The 24,923-nt window shown below is 42.8% G+C and overlaps 1 protein-coding gene across 4 annotated transcripts in view; it reads right to left on the bottom strand.

Moving 5' to 3' along the window:
• Nucleotides 1-24,923, bottom strand: part of RNF24 (ring finger protein 24) — a 72,439-nt gene that overhangs the window by 7,588 nt on the left and 39,928 nt on the right. For all 4 annotated transcript variants that reach the window (XM_048846350.2, XM_048846351.2, XM_048846352.2 and 1 more), the window contains exons 2-5: nucleotides 23,434-23,583; nucleotides 13,877-13,919; nucleotides 10,012-10,053; nucleotides 2,291-2,370 (exon numbers count right to left, since the gene is read on the bottom strand). In XM_048846350.2, the coding sequence (XP_048702307.1) occupies nucleotides 2,291-2,370; nucleotides 10,012-10,053; nucleotides 13,877-13,919; nucleotides 23,434-23,576 (308 nt within the window). In that variant the 5' untranslated portion in view covers nucleotides 23,577-23,583. The remainder of the gene's footprint in view (nucleotides 1-2,290; nucleotides 2,371-10,011; nucleotides 10,054-13,876; nucleotides 13,920-23,433; nucleotides 23,584-24,923) is intronic.

Raw genomic sequence — 24,923 nt, 5'->3', positions numbered from 1 at the left:
ATCTGGCAGATTTGAGCCCGGTCCCAGGACTTGGGTTCACACCAAAACTGCAGCATGGGAAGTACTACGTGCCGGATGTCAATTCTGACCATCTTTGGCAGGTCAACAGGGGGAAGGTAAAGAACCAGTGACATTTTCCAAAGGGAGGAGGGGTTAACTCCAGCTTCTTCACCAGTAGTCTCTCTCCCCTGGGGAACAGGCTCTAGTACCCAAAGGCTGCATTTGAGCTATTGCTAAGTCACAAAGCTCTGCTCCTGCAGGGTGCAAAGCAACCTCAACTCCCACTGAAGCACGGGAGGTGCTCAGCACTTTGCAGGATTGGGTGCTAAGCTACCAGTGTCTGGCTTTTTTCTTTCAAAAGGCTTTTTGGGATGCCTTGTGCACAAGAGAGAGAGTCTATTACTGATCTAGCTCCAGAAGCTCATGCAGCTCTTTCCAGTAGAGCGTGCTGCATCTCTGTACAGAGCGTGTGGAATATCTGTCGTGGAACACTATGATCTAAAGGCATGAACAGGTGCATGAACACAGACATGCACAGAGGGTACATACAGGCCATTACAGCTAGAATGATTTATGGATCTGCAGATTTTTGAGGGAGTAAAGTCACAAAACCTAGTTCCACGTCCAGATCTGGGTCACTGAAAAACCACCTTTGCATGGTGGGGAAAGCATTTTTCCACTCTCTGTTTAGGTTGCATGCTTTGGGGGAGGGGGAAATTATGCATTCATACCATGGGAACACACAGCACTGCTTTAGAGCAAATCTGAGGCTGTGTCTACACTATGCACCTTACAGCTGTAAGGTACGTGGTAAGGTACGCAGTATAGCTGCTCTGTCTGCAAGAAAGAGCTCTGCTGCCAACAAAATAAAACCACCCCCAACAAGGGGCGGTAGCTTTGTCCGTGCGAAAGCGTCTCCTGCCGACAAAGTGCTGTCCACACCGGCGCTTTTTGTTGGTAAAACTTTCGTTGGTTGGGGTGTGGTTTCTTCACACCCCTGACCGACAAAAGTTTTACCAACGGAAGTGCAGCGTAGACATAGTCTAACAGTTCCTTTACATAGCCAACAATTAGAATCACTTGGTGGACAGCAAGCTGGGGGAAGCGGAGGGAGGGGGAGAGTGGATGAGCTTTTACTGTGTGTTAGCTCAACTAAAATCCTGTTGCAGGGTGTGAAGTTCAGAACTAAACTGGAACGTTCCAGCCCAATAGCTCTAGAGTGCTGTTGGCCTCTCTCCAGCCAGGGATAGAGTGAAAGGTGACTGCAGTGGGATTTAGAGGCCAGCCATGGCCGCTCCCTCTCCCACATCGTACGCTATACAAGAACAATACGTAGCCTACAAATTAACAGGATAACTGCATTTCAGGACAAGTATTTACTTCATTGCTAGCCTTACTGCTACGACCTCGGTGCAGGTCTTCATTCGTTGCCACCCCAATCACTGTAAGCTTCCTCCACCCTGCGTTCTACTCTCTCCACTCCAGCCTGTCAGAAAGGTTACTGGCAAGATTATCTTCCTTTCAGGCCATTCTGATCACATCTCCTCTGCCACTCAAGTCCCTTCACTTCCTTCCCTCTCTCTTTACACATCCAGTTCCAGCTATTAATTCATCAGCCTCTGCACACCTCTATTCTCACCTCCAGCTCCTCATACATCCCTTGCTACTCCTCACCCGATCTTATCTGGATTTCCATCACCCACTCCACACTTCATGGTCCACAGACGCTTTGAGATGCCTTGTATACCCTTTGCCAAGTACCTCTGCTCCCTTCCAAACTCTCCAGGAAGGCTCTGTCCCCACCAGGCAAGCCAGTCCCATGCTGCGAGTCCTGCTTTGTTTTGAGCATTCTGCGCTGCAGCGAGCTGTGCTTTTAGAATGAAGGCCCACCCTGGGCAGGTTTCACTGTGCAACACGTGGTACAGCACCGCATACACCTCCTGGAACCCTAGACTTCCAACGCAAGTGAATGTGTGACAAGACAAGTCTCTCCATTAAAGGCAAGGCTCGTGCACAGACAACTTTTCCCACCAACTTTCAAGGCAACTGTGACTAGATTTCCAAAGCTTTAGTAAACATTGCTCAACTTAATACAGTAAACGAGGCCTTGTTAAAGAGGAGTAGCATTTGTTAATCCTTTAGAACACAGCACAGGCAGATGCTCACAATATAAGCCTTTGTAATTCAGAGGCCATCAATTACTTAGTGCTGCCAGTGTTTCCAAGAGACTTGCAAGGCTTTTGTAAACATAACTTTGGTCTTTTGTACCGACTGGTAGCTCGGCACTTACTTTCTGTGGAAGGCATGTTTACATGGACAGATTCCCAACTCATCTTTGGGCTTGAATTCCTCCAAACAAACGGCACAGATCTGAAAGGTGAGAAAGCAGAGAGACAATGGAATCAGTTGATGGAAAACCTTCTGAATACATACTCTGTAGGTAAGGCTAAGTCAATGGAAACATTCCCCAAGGAACCTCTCCACCAAACTGCTCTCTTGACTAACACTGGAGTATTTTAAAGAACTCTGTTTCATCTTGTTTCGTCAGGGATGCAGATTTGTCAAATGGTCTCACTACGACTCTGCCTTGGGACAGAACACACTTCAGCGAAAACGGGTTTCGTTATTCACTTGTGATCTTAACAAAAATATTGTAGGGGAAAAACATCCAGAGGCCAGAGTTACAGGCCTGGTTTACACTACATAGTGAGGTCGACATAAGCTGCCTTGCATCCATCTACGTTTGGAAGTATCTTCACTTAAATTTGGCTCCCGCTGACACAAGTGCCTCCTCTCTATGCCGATTTAGTAACACTACCTCCCCGAGCGACAGAGTCACGCTACATGTAATTTGGTTAATGCAATGTCAGTATAGACACTGCGTAGCTTATGTTGACTGCTAAGGGCCTTCAGGAGCCATTCCACACTGACAAGACAATCGATACAAGCGCTTCTGGGGAGGACGTGCAGCACCCACACAAGGAGCCACGGGTGTACATGCACAAGTGATTTAATACCTGCAGTGGCTGTATGCCAACATAAATTAGGTCGACATAATTTTGTTGTGTAGACATGGCCACAGTGAACCTGCAGTCTTGACATTTGGACACAACTCTGACATCACTGCCTTTCTGAAGGGCTAAGCTTCTTCTCAATGTTTTTCCTCTAGTATGGGCAAACCCAGAGACAGTATAAGGGAACCGCAAGTGGTCTGTGCTGTGCAGAACCCGTCCTGTGAGGCTTATGCTGAGTAACCATGCACAGCCCAATCGGAGTTTGGTATAGTCACATGTGTCAGGGTTGGGAGAGTTTAAGTGATAAGTAACCAAGGGCCTCAGTTCGTTAATCTGACACATTAATCCAAATCAAAGAATTTAACATTCTCTGCATTTAATACAAATGACTGGGCTCTAATCACCCCAACACAACTTATCGCCTTTTATCGCTGAAGATGATCAGACAGATGGTCAGTCTACATAGACTACCTGACCGCCCTCTCCCCCACCTTGTGACATGCTCTTGGTTTAAAAAAAAAGTTCTCTTAGCATGTAAAACTCACTCCCACACAACTGTCACTAGCTCTTCATTGACACTCTTGGCTTAACTGTCAATAGCAGCCACACCTCTCTGGCAATAGGCTCCTAGATCCAGCCAACTTTCCACTGTTGACCACTGGGATATTTCAAGAGAGATACTCAGTAAGCATAGTAGAATATGCACTTGCAGAAAGGCACCAAGATACTCAGTGATCTATGGAAATGATGCCAGCAAAGCAGAAGCACTCAGGAGATTGTTAATGATCCATTTGACTTTCAGAAGTGAACAACTAAAGCTTATGCACACAAGAAACAGAGACTTCTTTCCTACTCAGTATGGAAACCCTGTAAATGACATGTTGTCTGGCAGTAATATCCTATTTATAAAATTCATGATGTCCTTCGCTCACTACAGGAGTGCTGGACAATTTGTACAGTGGGGGTGCTGAGAGCCAGTGAACCACACTGTAAACCCTGTATATAATGGAAACCACTTCAAGCCAGGGGGAGGTGCAGCGTCCTCTGCACCCCTAACTCCAGCACCTATGTACCACTAACCCACTGGATTGCTGGTAAAAAAAAAATTATTCGGTGGGGAGATATTTGCAGCTGAATTTACAGGTCAAATAGCCTGCCTTATACCTGACCTAGCCAGGGTTTGTGCTGTACAAGATACCCGGAGAATCCTTCCAAATCACCTTAATCCTGGCCCGTAAGGACTCCTGCTATTCCAACTCTTCAGCCTCTCTTATTTCAAGACTACTGTGTGGGTGCTTTTCATGGTGTGGATAGCTCTTTGTTAAGAATCACATTCCCATCTGCACTGTGGAAACTACTCTTTTTTGGGTGGGAGGGGCTTAATATAATACATAGTTTAGTCATATAGTACGGACAGGCTGACCCGGGTTTCAACGGTCGTCCCAGACCATGCTACAACCTTGGACTGTATTGGTTTGGGAGGAGGTGAAAATACAACTCAGTCAAATTACAGTAGAATCTCAGAGTTACAAACAACTTGGGAATGGTGGTTGTTCGTAACTCTGAACAAAACATCATGGTGGTTCTTTCGAAAGTTTACAACTGAACATTGACTTAATACAGCTTTGAAACTTTACTACGCAGAAAAAAATTCTGCTTTCTCTTTATTTTTTTAGCAGTTTACGTTTAACACAGCACTGTACTGTATTTGCCTTTGGGGAGGGGAGGGTCTCTGCTGCAGCCTGATTATGTACTTCCGGTTCCAAATGAGATGTGTGTTTGACTGGTCAGTTCGTAACTCTGAGGTTCAACTGTACAATGTAAGTCCTGGGATTGCTACGCTGTAATTGGGTTTCTCAACATGAAAGCTCCTACAGTGCAGATGGCTCCCAAGTTGGACTTCCCCCAACCTCATTTCCATTAGATCTCCAGCAGGGAAAAGACTAGGGCTTTCACCACCCCACTACTCTGCAACTACCCTTCTTTTAGATCCACTTTGACTCCTTTCCACTGGGAAAGCCCAGTCTGATTTCCTTTCTAACATTTATTCTGTGTGTTCCTCTTCCTCAGCAGTGCTCTACAGGGAGACTGCCACCATGGTTGACGTTAAACATCCATACTTTGCCTATGAGAGCGTTATTCTCTTCTACACTGGGTTGAGCTAGTTAGAAACCAGATTTAAAACCACTTCAGGCCAGCTCAGTTTTAAAACAGGGGTTGGCTAGCTAGTGTTAAGCCCAAGTTTAGAAACAGTATTTTAGGCTAAATCTTCACTGTATGAAAAACTAGGAATGAGGTCCTGGTTAGGAGTAGGGGTATAGGCTAGGAGAGAGTTTCTAAGTTTGGTATAGATGCAGTCTGATCCCATCCACCCAAGATGGCTGACCAGTCATGCTAATCCAGTTCAGCAAACACAGCAGGTGGCCCAGTGCGGGTGGGGTCCTTCTGAGTTACTTGCCTTCTGTGAGGCTAATGCAGAAGTGTCTTGTAAAAGATAAAATAGAGAGACTACAAACTTAAGAGGCACATGATCTAGTGGCATAAACCTGGGAGCCAGTAACTCCTAAACTCTAATCCTGACTCAGCCACCTCGGTCACCTTGGGCAACTCACTTAACCGCTCTGCCTGAGTTCCCCCATCTGCAGAATAGGGATAATACTCATCTCCCTCACAGAGTGTTATGAAGGCTAGTGAAAATCTGCCCAGGGCTTTGCATATGTGAAATAGTACAGAAGTAGTATCTATAATGATCACCTCCTGGCTTTCCAAGCCCTAAATACGAAGGAACAGAATGTTAAATATCCTGAAATACAAGTAAAATGAGAGCTGATTGAAGCTCGTTAAAGGTGGCTTGTTATCGGAAGTGCTTGTATGAGGAATACATTTTGATTCCTTCCTCTGAATCGCAGGTTCCCCCTCACCCATTTTTGATGCTTCCAACTCCTTTCACCTCTGACTCTTCACTGAAATGATCCTTTCACTGGGGCTGCATCATCGATACTTGTGCTGGCAGTAGTGCAGGGCTCTTTAATGTGCTGTGCTGTATTTTGATGCTGTTCTTCTCATGAAACTGGAAGCTCCCAAAAGGCTGAGCAAAGAGACCATCTGTCCCAGGGCAGCACGCTCTAAGGGCCAGAGCTGCAGGAACACAAGGAGTTCTTGACTGCTCAAGCCTTTTCCAAGGGAGTAAGATCAACTGAGTATATCCAGTCATCAGTCTCAAGTTCTCTTTACAGATCAGATCAATCCTGCAGCTCAGGCAAACTCTCACAGACTTCAGTGGAGCTTTGCCCAAGTCGAGCCCTCAGGATTGGGCCCCAGAGTGCTATCCAGACTTCTTTTCTCCAGTACCGTGAACACACAGTTTGCTACATGTTAAGAGCCTGTCAAGTGGCACTACAGAAAATAGAGCAGATGTGCGGACTCAAAGAGCTTTACGGGTTCCTTTCCCTCCTGAGTGTCTGCTAGCTGTCACGAGCAGCAACTGGTGCCCCAAAGGTGAACTGGAGTCTGTTCATCTTCCTTCCTAAGCCAAGTTGCTGAAGCCCCATAATTATTTCTGCTGCTCTTCTTTGAAGTCTCTCCAGCTCGCCTACATCTTCCTGGTAAAGAGGTGCCTGGAAGTGAACGCTGCACCAGGGCCTTAAGTACCGTGGACGAGAGGCACCACAGGTGGACTGAGTATTAATATCATTCCAGGTGCAGTCTCAGGTGTATCTCAGCTCCTTCGGTAAATAAACATTCCCACCGCACACCGTGAATGCTTCACAGTGGCAGCGCAGATGCTGTGAAGAGTGTACGCTGGTTAAGATAGCCACTGCTGCATCCCCAGAATACTGGACATGCCAGTACTTCTGGGAATGGTGTGGGCCCAGGTGTGATCCCATTTGTGAGACCTTGCACATATGGTATGTGCAAGGTCACACCGCATGGAGGACGCCATTTTGAAGAGCACACTGCTCCGCCTGCATCGGTGTGACCACAGAAAAAGAGGACCGCCTGCCTTAAAACCAGGCGAAAGGCCTGCCTAACTCTGGCTGCTGGATGAAGCAGGCACACACGTATTACTGCAAGTCTAATTATCAGAGGTAGATGAGAAAATGGTGTTTCTGATGGGGAATATTTTTGAGACCGTCCAGCAAACTTCAGTAGTCCTGTGGGATATTCCTTCCCTACCCTTTGTTATCAAATTTTTGTTCCCCATGTTCCTACTTTCCAATTGTGATCAAGTTGCCCCTTAAGCTTCTCTTTGTTGAAATAAACAGATTGAGCTCCTTGAGTTTTTCACTACAAAGCATGGTTTCCAATCCATTAATCATTCTCATGGTTCTTCTTTGAGCCCTCTCCAATCTATTAACATCCTTCTTCAATTGCGTACACCAGAACAGGACACAGTATTCCAGCAGCAGTCACACCAGTGCCAAATACAATTTCAACCCATAACAATGTACACGTACATCTAGGCATCTGGTGAAGGGGGCAGGGTGGTGAGGGTTGGGAGAAGTGGTGCTAATTGGTGCATGCTCCACCACAATCCTGGAAGTTAAACACTGGAGTAAGTTGCCTAGGGAGGTTGTGAAATCTCTGTCACTGGAGATTTTTAGGAGCAAGTTAGACAAACACCTGTCAGGGACGGTCTAGATAATACTTAGTCCTGCCCTATGTGCAAGGGATTGGATCAGATGACCTCTCGAGGTCCCTTCCAGTCCTATGAGTCTAAGGACGCAGTGTTTTTGCTAAAGTAATCAGCAGCGGCATAATTCTGAATGTACCAAAGTAGACATCTTGCTGGTGTGAATGGGTGCCCTTTCTACCTCTCAAGGTATCGTTTATCTGCAGACTCAGGAAGGCAGCATTGTTACGGCTCATACTGTGAAGGAGATCTCTGCAATCATAATGGACAGAAGCAAAGGTGGCTGGGTGTTTTTAAATTGGAATGAAGTCCCACGGAGTTTACTCAGCCCAACTCAGGTAGCAACCAGAAACGTACCTGTCTGACCCATTACCAAGTCTTGGCCAGACTGAGCCAGAAATCACCTTTATACTGTTATATTTGACAGGTTTCAGAGTAGCAGCCGTGTTAGTCTGTATCCGCAAAAAGAAAAGGAGGACTTGTGGCACCTTAGAGACTAACAAATTTATTTGAGCATAAGCTTTCGTGAGCTACAGCTCACTTCATCGGATGCATTGAGGGACCCACATTTGACTTTCTCTTTTATCTACAGTTTTCTATCATCTTACATACATTATTTCTGTCCCCATATGCTTCACCCCCACCCCCGAGTCACCCCAAACCAACCCAACATCCTGCCCAAACCTCAGTGTAGGAGCATTCCTGATCCAGCAACAGCAAATCATGTGATACAGAAGTATTTCAGAGTCAGGCTTCCAGTTGTTTCATTAAATTAGACTTCTAAAAAATTCTAGGACACACCATGACAATGGCATCTGTTTACATTTAGCTAGTTCGGGGACTGGGGATGTGCGTTACATAACATACATATTGTGCTCCCAGTGCCCCATGACTGCTGCAGACCCTCTGTCTGACCAACACAGTATGCTGCCTCAGGCCACGGGTGTCTGTCCATTGCAGTTACTCAACCCTCCATTATTTCTGCTTTGTTCTGGTCTCTTTTGCTGCCTCTATCCCTATTAATTCATGGCAACAACTGGAGCCAACAGAAGCAGAGAGATGGTGTGCTGTGGGGGCTGTCCTTTCAGAAACCTGTCTTCTGCAGAGAGTCATACAAACATTTTGGCTACAGCGTTGAGTACTACGCCATGGCTGCGTCAGGGAGATGCACTTTGGCCACCCAGAAACGGAATGGAAACGAGTGTGTTTAAGTTTAAGCGGGACAAGAGCCGACAGTTTAGTCATTAGTCTGTTCTGATCACCTTCCTGTAACATTGAAACCACATTAAAAATCCAAACTGGGTTACTAAGTAACAAGGATGTGGCAACAGCTCCTCACTACTGTAAACAACCTTTCTGTTCTTAGACAACCTGGTATTCAACTCCTTTCCCACTTACAAGTCTACAGTTAAACACTGGCTATGCTGCAATCAGAGAGGTTGGGTGTACAGTCCCCCTTGCGCTGGGGCCTTCACTAAATCCAGAATGTTTTCCCTCATTAGTAAGATCTCCACCACTCATTTCTCTCAGCCATTTCTATCTTCTTCCTTGCCGGCTTCTATCTCACCTCTTGCCTTGCTTCATTCTTTCCAAAAAACAGCCAACAAGCCATTCAGTCATAGATGCCAACCCCCCACTCATATCATAATTTCATGGCATCAAGTTTTGTGGACAAAGCCTTCCAGACAAATTGACCTTAGATGCAAACTCTGTCCCTCCCTCCTCCAATTAAAATATTAGCATAAAAACCCATTTTTTAGTCCTGGGGGGCTTAAGTTGGGACATTGAGTTCTGCACAGGTGCCTAAATAATCATTTGGGGGCACATGATTGGTATTCTGGAACTTAAGTACCAACCAGATGTAAACCACTGTTGTTTGCTGTGTTGGTCCCAGGACAATAGAGAGACAAGGTGGGTGAGGTCATATCTTTTACTGTACCAACTTCCACTGGTGAAAAAGACAAGCTTTCAAGCTTCCACAGAGGCGTACAAGACATTACCTCACCCATGGTGTCTCTCTAATCTGATATAAATGCAGAAATGAGCACCTGTAACAACACTGATCGAGAACAATCAATTGTTCTATTTGCTCCTGACCTATTTACACCATAAATTGTAACATGGCGGACTTTTCTTTTCATTTGTTCCCTCTTAGCTGTAGATTTTTGGTTATTCTTTATTTACTCTGCCCATCTCCCTCAACCACAAGTCTGCACTAGTGAATAGAAGCCGGAATGTGTGAACTCTACACGAGTTGTATAATCATTCCAGAAAAGGAACATGACAAACAGCTGACTCCTGAACTGCAGAAAGAGGCCTTGCTCTGTAGGCGTAACTCATTGCAGCCCAACAATACTTGCTTACCTCATGCAGATTAAGCTCTTTTACTTTTTCCTTTAGAATAACCTGCAAGACAGAGAGACAGCATTAGGACCGGGACTTCTACCATTTCTGATCGCTGTACTTCAATTGTCTGGTGCCAATTACATCAATTGGGTCTTCAGAGATTTCCTTTTAAATAAATAAAGCTGATGTAAATAATTTCCTTTGTATTTAATCTTTAACGGAAGTAATTTAAAAGTGAAAATTTCTGTGCAGTATTTCCCCCACTTTAGCTATATGAATTGAATATCCCTAACAACCAGTGAGGAGGGAGGGTCCCCTGAGCCTGAACATCAACAAAGCAATTTTTAGCTCTGCAATGGGAGCCCAAGTCAGCTGACCCAGGCCTGCTGTGGGTCTTTTACTCCACTACTCTAAGTTTCTCCTGTGCTTCCCCAGGAACCTGGAGCTTCGAAGGAGGGCATTTTATATAGATATATAGATTTACAGATAGTTCATGAACGTAGATATTTTTGAACACTGATATACATGTGTAGGCAAATTATAGCTAATATTTTTAGAAGTTTAAAAACAAAAAAACCCACCAGAAACTCGACAGCCTAAATAAACCAGACATGAATATTAAACTAGTAAAAACAGTTTTCAAAATGCTCGCCAAGAACACATTTGAGAGGGAAGGCAGTTATTGTGCAGATTACAACTGCTAATCCAAAAAAGGGGATGAAATCTAGAGAACCTCCTTCTGAAATCAAGTATGCCATATTTGTTTGATGAACTTCATTATTCAGATATTTCCTCCTCTTACCAATTCATCCTTTTTCCCTTGTTTTTGTTCAGAGTTCTGTGTCTCCTTTGGCTAACTAGCAGGGAGTAGGATTGTAATCAAAGGACTGTAAATTTGTAATGTTATTAATGTCAGAATGCTTGCTCAGACTACAGAATTGAAAGATAAATTACCAAAACTAAAGAACCCTGAGCCACAAGGTGGGTGAGGACCAGCTTCTATTGTTGGAAGAGATTGGGTCTGGAGAAGGTAACCAGAGTGTCACGACTAAATAGAGGCTGGGACAGATTGTTATACATGAGGGGCCAACACATGTTGCAAAAAAACATTTAAAATGAAAGAGGCAATTAACACCTCTGCAGTCGTAAGACAAAGGAGGGATATTAGGTTACAAATTGTTGCATTGAGCCATAAAATCAGTGTCTCTGAGATGATTTTCAGTGTCTAGCACAATTATGAATTTAAGTTCCCAGGCTCGTCTTTTGAAAGACTTTCAGGTTTCCTTTGAGGACCAGGACTGAGAGGTCAGATATGGAATGATTGCTTTGTCAAGAGTGTTTGCTCACTGGTGATAAGGAGTTTTTGTCTTTTATTATTTTTCTGTCTGAGTTCATTGAACAGCATAGTGATTGTTTGGTCTCTCCCACACAGTTGCTGTTGATGCATTTGATGCGCTGGGTGAGGTACTGCATAGGTTGTGATAGGCATGTGTAGGACCCATGGATCTTGAAAAGGTGTGTTGTGAGGGATACTGATCATCGTAGCAGCACAGATGTGTCTGCAGGTTTTGCATCTGTTGTTCTGGCAAGGTCTGGTGCCACTTTGAGTTGGTGTGTCCTGGGGTGTGGGAAGCTTGCTTCTGAGGATGAGCTTGGCAAGGCTGGGCCGTTGTTTGAAGGCCAGAAGAGGAGGTTCAGGAAAGATTTATTTCAGAATGTGGTCGCCGTCAAGTATAGGTTGTAATTGTTTGATGATATCCCATATGGGTTCCAGGGTGGGAGTAGTAGGTGACAACTAGGGGTGTGTGGGCAGTGTGTCCCCTTCCTCCCACCCTACTGGAGCAGGTTCTCTTGCAGTATTTGGGTGGCCTGTTCCGTGATGCAATTTACTTCTCAGTCCTTGTTTGATTAAGGTGCGTATCCTGGACTTTCTCCTTGGAGCAGATTCTGTGGTATCTGAGTGCCTGTCTGTAGATAACAGATTTCCTGGTGTGTCCTGGGTCGTTATTGGATCTGTGGAGGTAAGTGTGGTGACCTCTGGGTTTCTTGTAGATAGCTGTCTGTAGGGTTCCCTTGCTTAAGCTGATTGCAGCATCGAGGAACGGGAGGCTGGTGTGGAAGTGTTCTAGAGAGTTTGGTGAACAGATGGTGGAAACCTATGAGGTAGTTTAGGTCATCTGTCCAAAGGATGAAAGTATCTTCGGGCAGGTCTACACTACAAGCTGGCATCAGCATAGCTACACTGCTGTAGCGCTTCTGGTAAAGACACTAAGCTGATGGAAGAGAGCTCTCCCGCCAATCTAGTGCCATCCGCTCAGGGGATTACAGTCGGTATAAATATGTCGCTCAGGGGTGTGGATTTTTCATACCCCTGAGTGACGCAGTAGACTTGGCCTCAGGTATATCATTGGTGAGTGTTAATTTTTCCAGAAGTTCTTCCTCGGAGGAGGCCCTCCTAACCTTCCTTTGTCCCATGACTGCAGAGGTGCTGATTGCCCACTTCATTTTAAGGGGTCTCTTTCCATGTGCTTAACAATCTGTCCCACCACACAGTTAGCTGCAACACTCTGGTTACTTTTTCCAGACCTGAACAAGAGCTCTGTGAAGCTTTTCTCTTTCACCAACAGAAACTGGTCCAATAAAAAATATTACCTCACCCACCCTATGTATGTCATATCCTGGGACCAACATAGCTAGAACACTAAAGAAAGCAGGGCGTTTAAATTTATCCTGCCACTAATTTATTAGCAATGTTTATTTTGAAGCAGACACTGATGTGTGTCTATGGGAGTGAGTGGAAGAAGTTGTTTGATCTGCCAAAAATACTTGGAAACATTCCCTACAGAGAAATCCCACTATTCCAAATTCAGTACACGGCTTTAATGCCCTCAGGATTAGTGTAATCTAACCCAGCAAGATACAGTTCATGGGAACTGAATTTAGATCCACTGGGACAGCATTTTTCTTTTATTGCTGTAGGAAAGGTATATTACTACTTATTGTAAACATGGCAAGAACTGAGAGTCATGTTGCTGGGGCACATCTATTGCCATTCAAGGCAATGGCAAAAGTCCCATTTGACTTCAATCAGGACAGGAACAGATCCCACCATGAGGAAAAGTACACTCAGGTTTTTCTGACCGTTCTAGACAGTGCAAGCTCCAGGCACAGAAAGTCAGTGCCTCAATTGGCAACTCCCCCTCCCTTCAACCAGGAAAATCCAGTCAAATACAGGATTTTAATTGATTACATTAATTGCCATCTGTGAAAGCCTTGGATGTTTTGTGAAGGAACTGAACTCTCCTTGTGTGAAGGAGGCTGAAAGTCTTGTATTTTTCCCTTTTGTTATCTAGCCTCACACAGTTTGACCCAGAGCTCACTATTGGGTTTGAGCTATGATATACCAGTCAATTTCCTGCCACATGGCTGCTCCACTTATAAATACATTTTTTGAAAGTTACATTCTTATAAATCCCTGATTTTCTCTTTTCTGCTTAGTCGACTCCATCCTTTCTCCATCACTTTGAGGAAGCATCCGGTATATAGGGAGTAACATTAAGAATACAAATCCTAGATCGTTGTAGGGAACAACTGACAACATGCACGGATATAGAGTAAGGCCCTGATTCTGCAAAACACATGGATGTGTGTGACTTTAAACATGTGGATATTCCCATTGACTTCAATGGAACTACTTATGTGAGTAAAGTTAAGCACATATGTAAGTACTTGCAGAGGTAGGCCTAAAATGGCAAGACCTCAAACTCTGGAACAGCTCAGTGGAAACCTAAAATGGTGACCATCACAAGAAATTAACAGTTCTTGCTCAGATTTATCTGTAAGAAGAGAGGGAGAAAAAATAGTTTCCTATTTAACATCTCACCTGTTTGTAGGCATAAAGCTCTTTGTGTGCCTGATGTCTGAGCCTAGAAATCGAGAAAGGAAAATATGAACAAAATAGGCCAAAATATCAGGATTAGCACGAAACCAGATAAGAGAAAAAGAAAAAAAACCCTCTCATTCCCCCCTCATATTTAATAACTTTTTTAGTTTTGAAAAATATAGGACACATAATGATGCAGTATCCAGTTCCCAGGGAGTTAGTTTAAGAGCTTTTATATCGCTCCAATTATATCTATCTCCATTCAATTGCTGAGAACCTTCTACGATTTGTCTTTTTTGAACTATGTAATTTGTTGCAAAAGCATTATCTGAGTTGTTAAATGACGCTCACCGAACTCTTAACCTGTATAAGTTACTGTTAGGACAAACAACTAACATACATGTCCATTTCTCTTCCCCCCAATTACTTCTTCACTAAGATTCATATGCTGGGTTGAATGGACACTGCATCTTTTTTTGGTGATGGGAAAGTGCAGAATACTCAGGGCTCAGTGCCTCGGGAATGTAGGGGAGAAAGGCACCTCTGTTCATACTTTAAATGTGGGGAGTGGATAGAATGAAAAGAGAATTGTCCCTTTTAAATATTTACCATTCGAGCCCTACTCATTGTACTGAGTCGTTAAATTAATCTCAAATGCCAATTGTTCGCTATGCTTTTGACATGTAATATTGTTTCAAAGAAGTTTTCTGATATCCAATGTCTTATAGAGAAACATTCAAGGTAAGTCATTGCACTGGTTAAAAAGCAAAAGATAAATATCCCTTTTTAAGAGGAAAATAAATATGAGAATGATTTAAACCTGGTGTGAGATTTTGCAGCTTTCAGTGCAGTTAAGGGACATGAGGCAATTTAATAGCCAAAGAGATAATCACGGTTAAAAATTACAGGAAATTGAAACTTTAACCTGGGAATTTATTTTCATGTACTTAATTCAGCAGAAGACCAAATGATTGTGGTTACCTAACAACTGATCAACTTGTGTTATATTTAACTGTGGAGCCATAATCATATGAGCTCATTATAGGCCATGACTCCACTTTCACTTACGCTGGTGTATATGATGAATTACTCATCTGGAATTCATGGAGTTACACTGGAGTAAAATCAATTTTAAGTGAGATCAGAATGAGGTCCATACTAAAGATTTTATGGCTGGGATGATTTAATTGGGGATGGGTCCTGCTTTTGAGCAGGGGGTTGGACTAGTTGACCTCCTGAGGTCCCTTCCAACCCTGATATTCTAAGATTCTATGCAGTGAGAGGCATAAGTGTAGGGTATCCTGAGTAGTTCTTAAGGCTTTCACATTGCTAGCCAAGTACAATTTTTGTTTTCTGTATAGTTTCATTTTTGGGCATGAATCAAGAGGTGGAGACTAAGTGGATGAATCCACATTAAAAAGCTCCTGAATAGCAAGGAACTCCAAATGGGGACAAAAGATGAAGTATTTATTTATGAAAATGAATGAACGGTTAAGTCACAGATGGAAGTGTCCCATCCCATTTGCTAGGGACAAAAATGAGTGAAACAAAAAAATACATTAAACACATCAGAGCCTTAATTTAGAATCAACAGAAAATGCTTAGTGTACCAACATGGTTACGAAAAGTTACAATCCACATAACTTATATGTATTTAACGTTAATCTTGTTTCACAAGCTATACATCTGTTTTTGGAAACCTCCAATGGCAGGCCTAGCCTAAAACGCCTACACTGGGGTATGGGGCTGAGAGGAAAAAGCAGCACATTTCCTAGTCTGTTAGTATTACAGCTGTGCTGGTATGGTTGATGCTCTGCCATGGTTTCCATTATAAACACGTACATTCAAAGACAGAACTAGGTATTAACAGCTACTCTAGGCTGGATTACATTGATGATTTTTAATTTAAGATTTATTAAAAATATATTTGCCAGCCTTAATAACAGCAGCGTCATTTATACAGCTCATTTGAAGATACAAAACCCTTTACAAATGTCAATTGTGCTTATAAAATCAAAAATAGCTTCTCGTTTTAAGCTTGACATTTGGTAAATCATTCATAAAACTGAAGAGGAAAGTTATGGATGTTAAAGAATTGGGCAAGGACTTTTAGAACATGGTCTGAATGTGCAAGCATAAAGGCCAGACAGATGTAAGTAATTTTTCTGAACCGTCATTCACTGCAGTCTCCAACACTGCTTGAAGACATGCAATTTACTGACCTGCAATTCTGCTTCTCTGAAAACATTCCAGTGGGATGCTCATTCCTGGGTTTCAGCTCCCTAGCATTCCACTGATGGAACTCCCCAGGCTCTCAGGGTTTTTTTGGTCCCTAAGGGCTGCACTTAACACCATGAATCAGGCTGACACGCACCATCCCTGAGCTTAAAGCGCTACCCTTGACATGTTCCTATCAGTTTGGAGAGTACAAGAAGCAAAGTTTCCTGAGACATAAACCAGTCACAAAAAAAAAAAAAAAAAATCAAGAGGCAATCATCTCCACCTCATCCCAATCGAGATAATTTTGAAACTGTGATGAATAAGTAGCAGGAGAGAATCTATCAGAAGCTACCAACAGAGAAGCTGAATTCTAGGGCCACCATTTTCTCTTCTCTAAAGATACCATCCACTAGAATTCTCACTCAACGGATGGCCCAATAGTCAGAATAAAACTTGCAACAGGCAGCAACTAGAAGGCAAATGCCAACCAGGTGCACTGGGATTAAGAAATCTCTGTTATCATTGAGAGGTATCACAGACAGACTGTAGGATATGCCAATAATAAGAGTCAGGGTAAAAGTGGCCAGCTCAAGGGGGATCCCCAAGGAAGCAAAAAAAAATCTTTGGGGACAGGAGACCGTGGCCTCCCCTTTCTGGGAAACAAGTTCTGGAGTCCAGAGAGACCAAAACCAAGATTCCTTTCTGGAGACCAAATGCAAGCAAGAATGCTCTGTGACAGTGGGGAAAGAGGACCCCACAGCTGCCTTGCAAATGCCTCATGGAAACACTGCTTATGCAGTGGAGGCTGCCTTCTCCCAGGTCAACCTATGTTGTGAGCACCGAGACATTGGACAAGTAGAGACCAAAGCTCTCATGCAGGTGCTGAGCCTCTTCAACTGCACATGCTACAGCATCACATACGAAATGATGGAAAGTCTCTGGTGCTAACGCACTGAGCACGTTCCAGCACTAAATTGCTGGATAAGAGGCACCAATGTCACACCAAGGCACTAAAACTGAGAGGGTCCAACCTGCACCCTCCCAAATAAAAAGCCTAACACAACCCAGCACCAAAGCCCTTAGAAGCCAAGGAACCTTTCAGAGCCTGAGGAGTTTTTTCACCAGTCCCATGCCAGAAAGCTGGTATCCAGAGTGAGTTCTGGCAGATGGTATCTTTAGAGAAGAAAATATGCAGTATTTTAAAAACATGCTCTCCACAATTAGTGCGGCAAGATAGTGAAGACATATTAATCTCCAAAATTAATCACTCATTTCAGCTAGAATTTAGAATCCCCTTCCAATGTTTATGCCCCACACCCAGTGGATTCTCTCTTTAAAAAGGGAATATTGCATCGCTTTGGATAATTTTGTTTCTTTCAATTTCAAGTACAATTAGAATATGCTTCAGTAATGAAGTGAGTAAACTACTAACTTAACAAAATTCAGAGGAAATAACATTTTATAGATTTACCTCCATTATTAGTACACTTAACCTCTCCGAGTTCAAAGATAGAAATCTGTAAACCAGGCAGCACAGTCTAGAAGAAAAAACCTCATAAAAGTCTTACATTTTGCACCGGAGTAGCGTTTAAAGATGCAGTATCTCTGGCTGAACTGTCTCAATGGATCTACTAGTTACAGCCCACAATGGAAGTACAGTGGAATGTCCCTTCTCTATTGCTTCTTTATGAAAAAGATCACTCTTTGGCTGGAGCTGCTATTAGCTTCTGTTGGTTACATTTATTTGCTCCTCCCTTTGTTCCTTCAAATCCTGAACTGAGAGGATTCTCAGCTTGAAAAGACCAATGTTTTCTCCTTCCTAGTGAGTACAGTACCCAGCTTTCTTAGTATTGTATATTCAGTGACAACATCATGTCAGTATTCTGTGCATAGGCAACAGTGATACGCCAGAAGCGATATTATATTCAAAGTGGAATTCATTAAAGAATTGGCCTACTAGACTTCCGAGAGAGCTATTCGAAACAATTTGTGACACTCAGTCAAAAAATGCAATTCACCATAGAGACACAAACCAAATACAACGCCTCCTTGACATCTGACACTGTCCCAATGGGCTTGGGGAGAAATCCACAAGTAAGAACAAGCAAAAAAAACCAAACCCATGCAATAAAAAGTTCCCATTATATTCAAGATGACTGTATAATTTCCATGGGCTGAAAATAGGTTTATATGAGAATACAAATCCTTATTTCAATTGGCAAGAACGAAAAGAAGAGAAGGAGCCCAAACTCAGCGCAACAGCAGTACATTTGTGTGGTAATTCTCTCCGTGGTAAAAGAGATCTGCTTTTAACAAAGAGATACTGCATCTTTAGCTTTCCACAGCTGACAAGGAATGACTTGTTTAATCTGAGCATGTTTAAAATCGGAAGGGCAAAAGTGAACAAACAGCCTCTTTGGGAAAGAAGTGCCCCACGCTTCCTTACATAGTTCGAAATATTTCAGCCAAAGGTGGCAACCATAAACATGAACACACTATAAACTGTCCGAAAGTTTGATTATGGACAAAACTAGCATTTACTTTAAATTAGCATAAACACCCCTTTAAAATATTTAAAGGAACACACTGGTGTTAGTAACCCTCCGAGTTTGGGTTTTATGGACTGAATGCAATACATTTGGTGTCACATTAATTAATTTCCCCAAAGTTAAAGCAGATAAAAAAAATCAGCAACTGTCTTTGCAAAATTTCTTTTCCTTGTTAAAAGGCTGAACGTAAGAACGGCCAGACTGGGTCAGACCAAGGTCCATCTAGCCCAGTATCCTGTCTGCCGACAGTGGCCAGTGCCAGGTGCCCCAGAGGAAATTAACAGAACAGGTAATCATCAAGTGATCCATCCCTTGTTGCCCATTCCCAGCTTCTGGCAAATGGAGGCTAGGAACAACATTCCTGCCCATCCTGACTAATAGCCATTGATGGACCCATCCTCCATGAATTTATCTAGTTCTTTTTTGAACCCTGTTATAGTCTATAGTCTTAAGGCAGAATGCACCCAAACAGCAACATGATAGGCAGCATTACTTTAAAAGAGTGGAATTAAATGTTCCACATCTGCATGCCTTTTAAGAGTAGAAGAACATTTAATTTTATTTCAGCCCTTCTTGCAAGCCTTCTTGCCCTCTTTTTCAGGACAGATTTCATATATAACCCAATATACTTCTGTGTAAAGCCAATCTGATCGTGGAGGGGAAAACTCTTGGCTCCCACGGAGTGTATTATGGAGCTTCAGAAGGTAGGAATACAGTTGACTCCTGAAACTATGGGCAGGTCTACACTAAAAGCGCTACATCGGCGCAGCTGCACCGCTGTAGTGTGTCTAGTGAAGACACTCTATACTAACAGGAGAGCGCTCTCCGTTGGCATAATTACTCTACCTCCGTGAGAGATGGAAGTGATGTCAGAGGGAGAGTGTCTCCTGCTGACACAGCACTGGTTTGGACAGGGCTTAGGTTGCTGTCATTTGCATCACTCAGGGCGATGTCTTTTTCACACCCCTGCGCAACGTAAGTTAGATGGACTTTAGGGCAGGTCTACACTACCACTTTTGTAAAAAGCAGCTCACTTGGCAGTTTCTCCAAACAGCATTACCGTTTTTTTAATCCAGGCAGCCATTGGCCTAGCTGTAAATACACCAGGAATTAGGTCTTACCAACGTTTGTTTTCCAGTACATTCAGTCTGACACATTAGTGCATCAAGTTACCTAGGGGGTGCTCTTTTATCGGCTTTATTTGCAACTCCTAAAACCAAATGCTTGGAAGCAGCACGATGGTGTAGTAAGGAATGGAATATGGGAAACATGTACCAAATAACTTCATGTCACAAGCTCCATCTGTTAGTTGCAAAAAGCACTTTTTTCAGCGACCAGCATTGCTACAAGTAAAAAGTTAGATAACGGGATACTTTGCGTTAGCACCTGAACAAAACCCTGTTTTGGCTTCACAGACTGCATTAAAATCAAGCCCTCGTGCATCATGCAAGACCTAAATGATCTGGTCCAGTCAGTATCATGGTGTGGTCTAGTCAATACTGCATCTGTTACTGTTTATTCATATTTATTTTATCCTACTCCAAATGCAGTTTTGTATTAAAATCGTAACTTCATTGCAGAAGTTGCCAGGGGAAAGCAGAAGGTTTAGGCAGGTAGGTAGCGTATTACTGGGGATTTTGGCACACAAAAAAGGTGCGGGAGGAGAGTTTATTTTTGAAAAACAAGAGGTAGTTCAAGCTTTTGGAACTGTGAAAAAGATGCATCTTTTCTTACCCCTTTTGGAGCAGGGGCAGATGGGGCTAATTTTTTAAGGTGTTTGTATGGAACAGGGAGAGTTTGAATTCCTCATTCTCTATCCACGCAAATCATGACAGCAACTAATTCCCTCATTGCATCCAATCCTACTGCCACTGCATCCAATAAAGACATCCGAGTACATTTGCCTATTTCTACTAAGCTGGTCAGCAATGGAATAGTTACTAATGCTGACATGTAAAGAATTACACCTCAGAGTCAAAACTCTACTGGTATGAAGGGACAGTGCCCACTTCTCTCTGGAGCTACTGCTTCAGAGACTCTGCAGATTCAGGCAGATGTCTCTATAGTCAGCTCATATTTTGAAGGCTATCTTTACAAACATGACAGGTGGAGATCTAATGTTATTTCAGAAATTCAAGCTGAAGTTCTGGAGCACAATTATGCAGTAAATTCAAAGGAGGACAATTATGTGGCAATTTACATGGCTGCAAATCAAATCATATACGAGGCCCTGACTAATGTAAGTTGTTCCCATACAAAAGGTTTCTCAGGTTCATGCTTATCCTGCAAACAACAAATGGAATTGCTGATTATGACTATAAAAGAGAGGGAGGCTTTTTACAGATTCATGGAGTTTAAGGCCAGAAGGGACCAACAGATCAGCCTGTCTGTTTCATTCGGTTATTGCTGTACTGAGCCCAGTAACTTGTGTGTGGCTGAAGCATCTCTTCCAGAAAGGCCTCCAGTCTTGATTTGAAGACATCAAGAGATGGAGAATGCACCACTTCCCTTGGTAATTTATTCCAATGATTCATCACCCTCTCTGTTAAATGCAAATTAGAAGTTAGGCACAACTTTTGTCTAGCTTCAGTTTGCAGCCATTGGCTCTTGTTAGGCCTTTCTCTGCCAGATTAAAGAGCCCTTTAGTACCTAGTATTTCCTCCCTGTGAAGGTCCTTACACACTGTAATCAAGTCACGTCTCAATCTTCATTTTGATAAGCTAAACAGATTGAACACTAAGTCTCTCACTGTAAGGCATGTTCTCCAGCTCTCAAAATCTCTTTCGTCGCTGTTTTCTGCACCCTCTCCAATTTGTCTAGATTTTTTTTTTAAAAGTACAAACACCAAAACCAGATGCAGTATTCCAGCACTGGTCTAACCAGTGCCATCTACCAAAGTATAGTCACCTCCCTACTCCCATTCCCCTGTTTATACATCCAGGGACTGCATTAGCCTTTTTGCCACAACATAGCACTGGGAGCTCATGTTGAGTTGCTTGTCAACCATGACCCCCCCTAGATCCTTTTCAGAGTCACTACTTTCCAGGATACAGTCCTCCATTCTGTAGACGGGGCCTGCATTCCTCGTTCCTAGATGTATAACTTTGCATTTGGATGTATTAAAATTTGTTGGCTTGGTAAACTGGGCCCATTCAATCAGGATTACTCTGTATGACTGACCCGTCCTCACTATTATTTATCACTCTGTCCATCTTTGAGTCATCCAAAAGTTTTAGCCGGCTTTGCTTTGCTTCGGGCAACAGTTATAGAGCTGCAAATATGTGAACATTACTGAGTGCTTGTACTCTGCTTTTATGATCTAAGGGATATCTACGCTACTGAAACTGCTGGTTTTGACTTTTAGGTATTAAACACAGCAGCCCCATTGCCCCCATGCCAGCAGCTATCCAGCCAGTGTAAACAGGGTCAATGGGTCCAGTGTTCACAGTAGCAGAAAGTGCTTCACTCCTGTTGGAACAAGGCATCCAGCAATGGGTGTAGAATCCTGCTGATCTCGTCTACATTAGTGAAACAACCATTTTCAATACCAGCTTGGGAGAAAGCGTAAAGGGCAGCCTGCTGTCTGACGCTGGGCAAGAGACAGGCTCCAAAGAGGAGGAGTGTGTGCATAAATGTAAAACGTTAACGAGACGTTAACGAGAAAGATAATATGCAGAACAGCTGTGTGTATGTAGGTTTTCAGTAGGAATTTTGCAAGGTATCTAAGATGTGCGTGGGGTGAAGTGCAACTGCTGCCAATAAACTGAAATCTTCACAAAGAGATCCTTTGTTCCTGACCACTGAGGAGAGGCAGACACAGCCTTGAATCATGCAGACTGCAGTGTGCTGACTTTTCAGAATAGACTTTTTTCTCTCCCCTCTATTGTAGGTTAGTATTTATTTATTTGGCTATGTTTCCATTCTCCCATTCTATCTGGGAGAAATAGTTTTGCCTCACAATTAAATATTCAAACTTCCCAAAACCAGAATGACCTTTACGGACCGCATTCATCACTGTTCAGATTAACAAGTCAACTCTGCATCATTAATCTCTAAACTGAGCTGTTGAATGAGCAATTTGTGTACAAAAGCAAATGGGGCAGGTATCAAACATTTCTTAAGCACACAGTACATGAGTTATTAATTAAAGGGAGAGATGCATCAAAATATTATAAGCAGCAAGCAGAAAACACTGATGCCAAGAAATCATGCTTTTCATGCACGTTTAAATTACAAAAAAATCCACTTTAAAAGCAGTACATTATAATTGCTTTCCTTTAGACTCAACTCTAGAAATGTGCCTGGATCCAATTAGGTACTTACTATATGTGCTCTGGATGGATTTAATATATATGAATGTGTGGGTCTAATACTAAGCCACAGAGCAAATTACTCTACTTAAAAATGGAGAATTAAAATAATTTCATAGATGATATCCAGTGGTAAAGACCAGACAACACTGTTTGCAGTACCAGATGGGAAGACAGCACTATCCAAATCTATTCAAGTAATACCTGTAAAGTAAATCAACAATGGATTCATTAAATCTAACGTCTTGCTGCGCCTATGGAAAATTTTACCATTTAGGTGGGGGAAAAAACAGTGTAATGTTTTCTTTGAACACTACTTAAAAGGGTTCAATCCTAGAAAAGGCAGAGTGCCTCCAGCAAGGTGCTTAATAGTACTCTCCATGCCTGAATGAACCACGGGAAATGTTTGGCACATCACATGACTGGGACCAAATAGATTTCAGTTGGCTTCAGAAAATAGTAATGGTAGTTTATTTACCTGATCAAGTAGCAACAGAAGAGTAAACTAAGGATGAAGACGAATATGGCAGTGCCAAAAACCACAATGTATATATTGAGAGGCAGGTTCTGAAACCCAATGTTCGGCATCCTGAAACTGTAATGCTGGAAATCTGAGCTCATGGATGGGCTGTGAGGAAACAGAAATAAAACAGAAGGCTTTTAGGTGCAGTCAGAAGAGACCAAGAATCAAAATCGTGTTAATTTTTAAAGTGATGAATGACAGCTTGAACATTTTAGAAGGAGAGAAATAAAGACGACCATCCCATTTCCTGGCAAGTACGACTCCCATGCCCCTGAGGAAGCATTCCAGCAGTACCAACAACATTTGATTGTTCCCTGTGACATAAGAGAGGGGAAAGGAAGAGAAATGCTATGTTGGCTAGTTCACGCTCCCACAAGTTTCTTCTTCGTGAGCTAAGGTCCTGGTTTAGCAATCCCAAGACCAGTCCAGCATTATTGCAGAGCAGATGGACAATAAACCATAGACAGAACTTTTTCTCCTCCTTATGTGATCTTATCCAGTTATTTCCCTTCAGATAAACACATGCAAGTGCTTTAAAAAAATGCCACAAAGAGTTACCACAGATGTACATTTACATAGTACATGTTATTGTGGCCAGTGACCATCCATACCTGAAACCTGAACAACCAAGAAAGGAATGTTTAAAGGGCTGAAGGGCTTTGAATTAAGAGGATTTTATTTTTTTTAACAATTGTTGAGACCAATTCCTCATCTAGTGGAAATTCCCCTCTGAAAACGTCAAACATGCAAATAATTGACTGCTATCCAAACCTGTTCAAATCAACACTGAGCTGATCCTTGTCTTGGCTCAAGCAAAGCTAGCATTCCTACTTGAATATGGCGTTTCCCTTTTATTTTAGGTGTGGTTTCCTATGCTGCAGTTAGTGTAAGCCTGCATGGGGGCAGAGAAGAATGCAAGGAGATTTCCACTAACATATGGCACAGCCACAGGAAAATTACAGGTTTCAGCGTAGCAGCCGTGTTAGTCTGTATTCACAAAAAGAAAAGGAGGACTTGTGGCACCTTAGAGACTAACCAATTTATTTGAGCATAAGCTTTCCTGAGCATCCGATGAAGTGAGCTGTAGCTCACGAAAGCTTATGCTCAAATAAATTGGTTAGTCTCTAAGGTGCCACAAGTCCTCCTTTTCTTTTTGGAAAATTACAAGTGCCATAAAACTGGATTTTACAACTTTCACACGGGTCTGCTAAAGTCTACCCATGTGAGGCAGATTGGCTCAAAGACAGGTTGTAGGGTGTACGCCTCTGTCTAAACCTTCATTGATTCTCCCTGATCATTCGGGGGGCTTACTAAAGTGCCAAATCATCTTTGAATAGGTGAAGCTGATTTGGATAGGGCAACACAGGAGAAGTATGGAAGGAGCAGGCGGCAGTCAGCTCAGCTGTCAATTTACCAAGATTCAAGCATGAGACCAAAATCAAGTC

Source organism: Caretta caretta, chromosome 4 (genome assembly GCF_965140235.1).
Source record: "Caretta caretta isolate rCarCar2 chromosome 4, rCarCar1.hap1, whole genome shotgun sequence".
NCBI classification, from domain to species: Eukaryota; Metazoa; Chordata; order Testudines; family Cheloniidae; genus Caretta; species Caretta caretta.
Note: the sequence above shows the minus strand (reverse complement) of the source record. Positions and strands in the feature narration are given on the sequence as shown.